The sequence below is a fragment of the Jaculus jaculus genome, chromosome 13, assembly GCF_020740685.1.
Source record: "Jaculus jaculus isolate mJacJac1 chromosome 13, mJacJac1.mat.Y.cur, whole genome shotgun sequence".
NCBI lineage: Eukaryota > Metazoa > Chordata > Mammalia > Rodentia > Dipodidae > Jaculus > Jaculus jaculus.
In genome coordinates this window covers 1,863,647-1,872,480 of record NC_059114.1, presented here as the reverse complement: position 1 = coordinate 1,872,480, position 8,834 = coordinate 1,863,647, and the positions used below count along the sequence as shown (strand labels likewise).

At 52.4% G+C, this 8,834-nt stretch overlaps 1 protein-coding gene across 1 annotated transcript in view; it reads right to left on the bottom strand.

Moving 5' to 3' along the window:
* Positions 1-5,031: 5,031 nt before the first annotated feature.
* Positions 5,032-8,834, bottom strand: part of Klhl22 (kelch like family member 22) — a 28,358-nt gene continuing 24,555 nt past the window's right edge. Inside the window, exons 6-7 of the mRNA XM_045133076.1 lie at positions 7,524-7,757; positions 5,032-5,924 (exon numbers count right to left, since the gene is read on the bottom strand). Of these exons, the coding sequence (XP_044989011.1) occupies positions 5,559-5,924; positions 7,524-7,757 (600 nt within the window). The 3' untranslated portion in view covers positions 5,032-5,558. The remainder of the gene's footprint in view (positions 5,925-7,523; positions 7,758-8,834) is intronic.

Genomic DNA, 8,834 nt, shown 5'->3' with positions numbered 1-8,834 from the left:
CCTGGCCGTTCGCAAACTTGGGGGGCGAACTTGGTTATAGAGGCGGAGCCGAAGCGTGGGGAGAGGGGAAGGAGGAGCTGCCCTGTGTGGTGATGGTGGGGGCCTGCCCGAGAAGGCGTCTCGGCTTCCCGCGCCTTTCCCTCCCCTCCCGGGACAGAGCCCGCACGCACGCTGAGTGGCCAGGCCCTGGGCGCGAAGGGGGTTGAGGGACACGGAGGGGGAAGCGATGCACTCCCCGCCTCCCGCAGTGCCTTGGAATCTGCCGGGGGAAAGAAAGGTGGCCTGCAGAAGGCCGTGGGGACACAGGCTCCGGGATCCCTGGATGTGCAGTACGCTCGTCCGGACAGTTGGCTCCATCAAAGTGCCAGAGACCCATTAAGCTGGATGTCGGAGACCTGTGAGGTAGACTGGGGGTGGACCAGAGGCCTGGAGAAAAGGTAGCTACAGAAAGGGATGGGAGAGATGAGGGTACCGGGAACCAGCTGAGGGCTCTGATAAAATGTGGAGGCAAAGACAAGGAAGGGAAAACTGAGATGGGACCTAAAACCCAGCAGTCCAGTTAAAGGGTGGAAAGAAACTAGGATGCCCAAGACATGAATTCTGTTTGAGACATAAGGCGACACCCTAGAGGGAAAAAGTGGTGTCCAGGCTGGACAGTGGAGGCCAGGCGAGACAACAGGGAAGTTGCTAAATGAGTTTTCTACCACTTCTGCATTTATCACTTTGCTTTCTCTAGCTCACTCCCTATATAATTAATATTAACTGCCAGAATCAGCCTTGTCAAAAAAGGGAGCAAGAAAGTTAGTCCTAAGAGCAAATAATAAACTTTCAGGAACTAAGGATATCAGATGACCTCACTGTGACATCTGCATGCTCATCGAGGAGCTGGTTGCTTCAGAATCAGTGACCACCCTAGTACCCACCTAGTGACTAAAAATAACTTTCCCCTAAATTCCTATGTAAGTTTATCAATGAGATACACACACACCCCAGGTAAGATGGAAGCTTGGAGCGGGAGGCCTCCCGTTGATTATTGTCACAAATAAAGCTCTTTCAACATGTTAAGTCACTATCTCTTGTGCCACTGGCCTCATCTGTTGGCAATGGATTCTAGTCTTTGTTGCTGTCATTGTTTTCGAGGTAGGGTCTCATTCTAGCCCAGGTTGACCTGGAAGTCACTATATAGTCTGAGGGTGGCCTCGAACTCACGATGATCTTCCTACCTCTGCCTCCTGAGTGCTGGGATTAAAGGCGTGTGCCACCATACCCAGCTTGGACTCCAGTCTTTTATGATTACAACAGCCCAGGTCAGGAACAAAGCCGGAGAGGGTTAGAGACACACAGTGCCAGGTCCAGGATGAAACAGGAGCTCCAAGTCTGAGAAGCACCAGGACTCCCGGGGAAGGCTGTGCCCTGGGTCTGGAAGCATCCATGCTCCTCAGGCAGTCTGATCCCAAAGGAGGAATTTGTCTGATGACTTGAGGGAGCGAGTACCTCCCTCTTCCAGGGTTGCTACCCTGCTGGCAGATCAAGGACAGCTGAAGTGGAAGGTGGAGCTACAGGACGGGGCTTGGAACCAGAGCCATGGACAGGCCCATGGCCATGGGCATCAGCAAGCTGGCAGGCTGGCGGGAGGGTGCGACCTCGGGCCTTCAGCTACACCAGTTTGGTGGTGCAGGAGGGAGGTGGGGTTGGTAGAAGGGGAAATCTTTCCATGTGGTCACAAATAAAAACACTTCTCAGGGACAAATAAACAGGCCACTTCTGGGCAGCTTGAGTGTAGGCATCACCCAGCAGTGCCCTCCCAGGGCTAAGGGGTCACGAACAACTACTTACAATCACTCCCTTGCTTCCAGACCTGCTCTCCATCCCTGATGTCTGCAGAGGGAGCGATACAGACGGCACCGTGACCCACACCCCTTACCAGGGCTCCTGGGCGTCGCGTGTTCCTGCCACCCGTGTGCCACTCACACAGGTCTCTCTGGGCTCACATCTGGCTGCCTCTACTTCTCTTGGAACAGAAACTGTCTACAGCCTCATTCAGCCCCATGCCCCCTGCCTGCATGCCATGGAAGGGCGCAAGGAGGTCTCTGATACCCCCAACCAGTGCTGGGTACCACCTCTTCTAGCTCCTGTTACCCTCTTTGTCCCCATCCCCCAGCCAGCCAAGCTCTAACACACACTGCAGCCTTGCTGTTTCGACTCCTGCAGGGACTGTGGGTGGCTAACTTTGCATATCATCAGCCTCATCTGTCCCTGTCACCACTCCCTCACTGGGAGACTAAGAAGCATGGGTGGAATGGAAGACCATCCATACCCTGCCTCACAGCTGGCACGAGGAAAAGCTGTGCGTTCATAGGAACCACGACTGACCACTGTGCAGCCCTGTGTGTCCAACTGGCTCTGGCCAGGGAGCTTCTGGAAGGAGGTGAACTTGGAGGGGTAAGGATGACTTTGCAATGAGAGCTGGGGCAGGAGGTGGGGATGGCCATGTATGCTATGAGTGGACCTCAAGGTGCAGCAGTGGCAGGCCCAGTGGCCACCCAGCTGTTGCCAAAATATTCCCCATCTCCCTGTGCTTCCCAGACCTCAGTGGGCTCCTCTTGCCCTTTGCTAGGCAAGAAGCCTTCTGTAAGCCATGGCTATACTTGGCTTGGATGGGGACTATGCCACAAGAGACCAAGGACACATGGAGAGAATAGTTAGATGTTTCTGGCATTTTTCAAAAAAATATTTTTACCTGCAAGCAGAGAGAAAAAGGAAATACACACACACACACACACACACACACACACACACACACACACACGGTTTTTTGAGGTAGGATCCCATTCTAGCTCAGACTGACCCCTAGAATTCACTATGTAGTCTCAGGGTGGCCTCGAACTCATGATGATCCTCCCACCTCTGTCTCTCAAGTGCTGGAATTAAAGGCATGTGTCACCATGCACAGCTAATATTTTTAATTTGTAAGTAGAGAGAGAGAGAGAGAGAGAGAGAGAGTGAGTGGAAGAATGGGTGTGCTAGGGCCTCTGGCCACTGCAAATGAACTCCAGATGCTTGCACCACTTTGTGCAGCTAGCTTTACGTGGGTACTGGGGAATCGAACCCAAGTTGTTAGGCTTTGCAGGCAAGTGTCTTAACTGTTGAGTCATCTCTCCAGCCCATTTCTGACATTCTTTTACAGGAATCTCCGGGATCCTGCAGATGGCTTGCCAGGTGGTGGCATAGACACAGGAAGTGCTATATAACCTGCAGAGTGAGGCTCCTACAGAGAGCAGGGGAGATGACAATGGAGAATATGGCTATCTGGCCCAATAGGGAGTTACTGGGGATCCACATCAGGGTGGGATTTGTCCCCTGAGGGGGCATATGTGTGTGTGTCTCATGTTATGTTTCCCCAGGGGACCCAGGCCCCAAGATTGAAGAGGTCATAGGCATTAACTCCAAGAATCTTCAGAAAGAAGCTCGGAGCCAATATCTACCCCTCCTCACCCTCTTTCCATCACACCGTCCCTCCACCTCCACTCTTCCCTTCCATGACAGGGTGCCCGTGGGAAGACACAGTTGCGTCCACACTCTGCCCAGCTGACCACTCCCTACATGGAGGCCTATGGCAGGAGTCTGCAGATGCAAACCCTGCAGCAGACACTGGGGGAGGCATTTTGGTAAAGTAAGGCTTTGCCCACAAGCTGGGCCAAGTGGCAAGGTTGGTGCTGGACCTCAAGCCCATCCATGCTAGGCACCTGACAACTCCAAAAGTGCTCTTGAGAGAGGTGCCAGTAAAGGTGGTCAGGTAAGGTCCCATCTTCTACACCAATGTGACCCTCAAGAAGATGTGCCTGAGGGTCACCTACATTCTTCTAGGAAATCAGGAAAGAAGAGGTCCTGCACAGGAACCACACAATCAGGCCTGTGCCTTGGTCTCCAGTGGAAAAATATATATATAATTTCAATATGTGCGTGTGTGTGTGTACATACGTATGTACATACAGGTATTATATTTTTTCCAGGTAGGGTCTCACTGACCTGGAATTCACTCTCTCGTCTCAGGGTGGCCTTGAACTCATGGCAGTCCTACCTCTGCCTCCCAAGTGCTGGGATTAAAGGCATGCGTCACCATGCCAAGTTTTACACCACATTTTTAAAATACTTATTTGAGTGGGGGGATGCCAGGTCTTCTTGATGTGCAACTTTATGCATCTGGCTTTACATGGGTACAGGGGAACCAAACCTGGGCCAACAAGCTTTGCAAGCAAGTGCCTTTAACCAGTGAGCAGTTTCCTCAGCCCCACCCACTTTGTTTTTTGAGACAAGGTCTCTGGCTGAACCTAGAGCTGAGTAAGATAGACTAGCTAGCCAGCAAATCCCAGGAATGCTCCTGTCACCTCCCCAGCACTGGGATTACAAAGGCATATGCCTGGCATTTTATGATCCTGTCACCACCTCCAGCACCGGGATTACAGGTGCCTAGGCCTGGCATTTTGTAGGTGCTGAGGGTTCCAGTTCATGTTCTCCTGTGTGTGTAGCTAAGCCTCTAAGCCATACCCCAGCAAGCCTTCAGAGCTCTCTAACCAGAGCTAGCTTAGACAGTGAGTGAAATTAGCCGTCCTAGGGTTTCAAGGAGGATGGGACCAGGTTGTTCCACCAGCACCACAGTCTCCGGGAACACGGTCCATCACGACATGCTGGATTCACAGGCAAAGTCTGCACCAGCCAACAGCAGTCTGGCCAGGGCCAGCACAGGAAGATCGGCAGAAGCCAGTGAGCCACGGGTAGACGTTTCAGGGGTCCTGGCTGGGGCAGAGACAGCCACTTACCATCCCATTAGGGCAAATCTCGGTATTCTGGTGACCACTACTCTTTCAGCTCTGAGGCAGGGAAGCAAGGTGGTGACCTTGGTGCCACCCAGCTCAGGACAGGACTTTGGCTCCTGTGCCAGCCTGCCCCAGGGCAGCTGACCTGAAACCTGACTTCTCTGGAGGTGCTGACTAGAAAGGAAATAACCAAAACCATGGCCACAGGAAAGAACACCTTTTGCATAATGCTTTATTTCATTCATCTACAACATGGGGTCAGAAATACCCAGCAGGGGGAGCTCATGACCCCTAAAACCAACCCCACGAATCTCTTATCTGTCCCTTGGGATCTCGCCCATCATCCAAGGCCCTGCTCATCAGCCCACCCTGTTCACAGAAAGAAAAGAAGGGCATGATGGGCCTTGGCCACTGGCCAAGGTCGCCAGTATCCAGGACCTCTTTCAGACAGGACCTTAGCCCATCATGGACCAGACTCAGGAAGGACAAGGAGGCCAAGGCAGAGATGCCAGTGCTCCTGGACTCAAGGCTAGACCTGGTCATTCCCTCAAAAGGATAGCAGCCTGTCAGAACTTCACATTGTAACATAATCTACAGCCACAGAGTCTGTACCAGCCCCTCAAGCTCCTGGCAGGCTGGTTAGGGAATGGAGTGGAGAAGGGCCGGCAGGGGGCCACAGGGGCCTAGGGAAGGGTCCCTGTCCTGCTGGCCTCGCTGCCCCGCCCCCGCCCTCCCGGACCCCTAGTCCTCACCGGAGTTGTCGAACTCCTCCCAGTCTGACACGCTCATCACCTCAGAGGCGAAGTCCACGTCAGCCTGGCTGCGGCTGGGGGTCCCCTGCGGTGGTTCTCGGAGCAGGGAGCGGGGCAGGGTGAGGACACAGGCTGCCAGGCCTGAGATGGAATTGTCCAGCTGGGGCCCCTCTTCCCAGCAGTCCTTTTCTGCATCGTAGATGTGCACATAGCCCGTGCGGCTGCCACGGTTGTGAGAGCGACCACCCAGCACGTAGATTCTGTTGTCTAGTACAGCAATGCCAGGCTCACCATGCCCAGCTGGGAGTGGGCAGACTGATGACCACTGCCCAGAGGTGCAGTTGTAGCAGGCCACCTGCAAGCCAAGGTCAGGGTTAATCCACACAGCAGTGAGAACAGACTGAGAGCCCACCCCAGGAGCCTTAGTCTCTGACAGACCTTTAGACAGCACAGGATTAGTACTGAAGTCTCATATACCCAGGGCAGGACAAGACTTTGGCCGACATAGAGTAAACGAGGTCAACAGCAGGCGACCTGAGAGCCCTCATCTAGAATGGCCTCACTCTGCCCAGCCTCACATGGACATGGCCAACCTCTAGCTTCTGTGTGGCAGGCAGCACCCTCTGTTCAGGCTGCCATTTTCCATGCCCAGGGTCCTGACTTCTCCCCAGCACTTGGAGCTGAGATAGGATTGCCATGAGCTAGAGGCCAGCATGGGCTACAAAGTGAGTTTAAGGTCAACCTGGGCTAGAGTGAGACCCTGCCTCAAAAAAAAAAAGGCTGGAGATGGCCTGCACAGCCTAAGGACCCAGGTTCAATTCCTTATTACCTGTGTAAGCCAGATGCACAAGGTGGCATATGTGTCTGGAGTTTGTTTGCAGTGGCTGGAGGCCTCTCTATCTGCCTCTCTCCCTCTCTCAAATAAATAAAATATTTAAAACAAAAGCAATGTACACAAGTGTCAACTGGAGAAGGCCTGGGACAAGTGCTGGTCAGAGAAGCACCCTGACACACTGTTTCATTTCAAGACACAGTCCTGTTCTACCTGGCTTGGCAGGTGTGAGTACTTTTCCTCTCTCCTCCTCCTCCTCCTATTTTTTTATATTTAAGTTTTTTTCCAAGGCAGGGTCTTACTCTAGGCCAGGGTGACCTAGAACTCACTCTGTAGGCCACCAGGCTGCCTTCGGCACGCATGGCAATCCTCCCAGCTTCCCAATTATTAGAATTAATGGCATGTGCCACTACACCCAGTTACACACACACACACACACACACACACACACACACACACACATTTTTTTTTCTTTGAGGTAAGGTCTTGCTCTAGCCCAGGCTGACCTGGAATTAACTATGTAGTCTCAAGGTGGTCTTGAACTCACAATGATCCTATCTTGGCTTCCTGAGTAGTAGAATTAAAGGTGTGTGCCACCACGCCTGGCACCAGGTTATGTTAAATGTTTGGTGAAAGTTTAATAATAACTAAAGGCACAAGTGAAACTACCTGGTCTGGAACTATACTGGAGGACATGTGTCCATTATATGTGTCTGTTCAAACCCACAGACTGTTTAACACTGAAGATGAACGGTCACATGAGCTGTGGGCTTAGGAGGATGACACATGTCGAAGCAATTTCTCAAATCTGGCACACATGCCCTCTGGTGAAAAGTGCCCATAGTAGGGAGGCTGGGCATGAATGGTGGCAAGGGAACTCCCTGGACCTTCTATTTAATTCACTGTGAAGCCAGGCATGGTGGTCCACGCCTTTAATTCCAGCAGTTGGGAGGCAGAGATAGGAGGATTTCCATGAGTTTGAGACCACCCTGAGATTACATAGTGAATTCCAGGTCAGCCTGGGCTAGAGTAAGACCCTACCTCAAAAAAAAAAAAAAAATCAATTCCCTGTGAACCTAAAACCTCTCAGACAACCTAAGTAGGCACCCTGGCCCAGCTTACCTGGTGTACATCCCTCCTGTAGCCGGCATCATTGTTGCTGCCTCCAATCACATACAGCTTGTCAAGGAGGGCAGCCATGCCATGCCAGGCCCGTCTCACAGGCCCGTCAGCCAGGGTGTACCACGTGTTGTTGTTCGGGTCATAGCAGTGCATCTCTTTCAGGTAGTCCTCCCCTCTGCGGCCACAAGTAATGTACATCTTCCCCTTCAGCGCAGTGCCTGCATGAGCGTACACCTGTGCAGGGCCATGAGACAGCCAGGGAAGGTGGGTTGTGGGCAAGAGGGCAGTAAGGAAGGTGGCCAAGTAGCCTGTGCTGAGGCCACCTCCAACTGCACCTGCCTGATGACACATCAAAGTCTCATCACATCCCAACTTGCCTCTGATGGCTGGGAGAGTGCTCCCTGATCCTGTAAGGACATGGTGTCCTGCCTGCTAACCCCTGACCTTTTCCCAACAGGACATGTGTGAACAGATCCAGAGATAAATACAATCTTTGTCTTATTTGCCCCTAAAGCAAACATCTGGATGAGGGAACTCCAACAAAGCCCACACCTCTTTTATGACCTGTCAGACAAAGTGGTAATCTGCCCTCAGTGGCCTCCATCCTTCCCAAGCTCCCACAGGCCAAGGAAGCCTCCCCGCAAGGAAGCTGGCACAGCATTCCAGCTCCTTCTTCAGATAGTGCCCACCCACATGAAATGCCATGCATGGAGAAAAAGAGCAGACACAAAATCACACACGAGCTAGGGCATGGTGGCTCACACTTATAATCCCAGCACTCAGGAGGCCAGCCTAGAATACAGAATGAGTTCCAGGTCAGCCTGGCAAAGACTGAGATCCTGCCTCAAAAACAGAAGCAAGGTGGGCATGGTGGCACAGGCCGTTAATCCCAGCACTCAGGAGGCTGAGGAGAAGGATCACCTTGAGTCCAAAGCCAGCCTGAGACTATATGGAGAATTCCAGGTCAGCCTAGGTTAGAGTAAAACCCTACCTTGAGAGAAAAAAGAGAGAGAGAGAGAGAGAGAGAGAGAGAAAGAGAAAAAAAAACCAAAAAGCCCTCCATATATACAGGTTCCACATCTCTAGTTTCAATATGGAAAGCACTCTAACAAATGCAGTGCGTCTGTGCTGAGCATGTGTCTTCTTTCCTGTCATTATTTCCTAAACAGTGCAGTGTACCAGCGCTGCGCTAGGTCTGCGTGCTCATTTGCCATCCGTGTATCTCCCTCAGTGAGACCTTCTCCAGCCTTCTGTCATCGTCCAGCCCCTCCCCATGCCTCCCTCTCTCAGAGGCTGCCTTCTTTCCTTTTT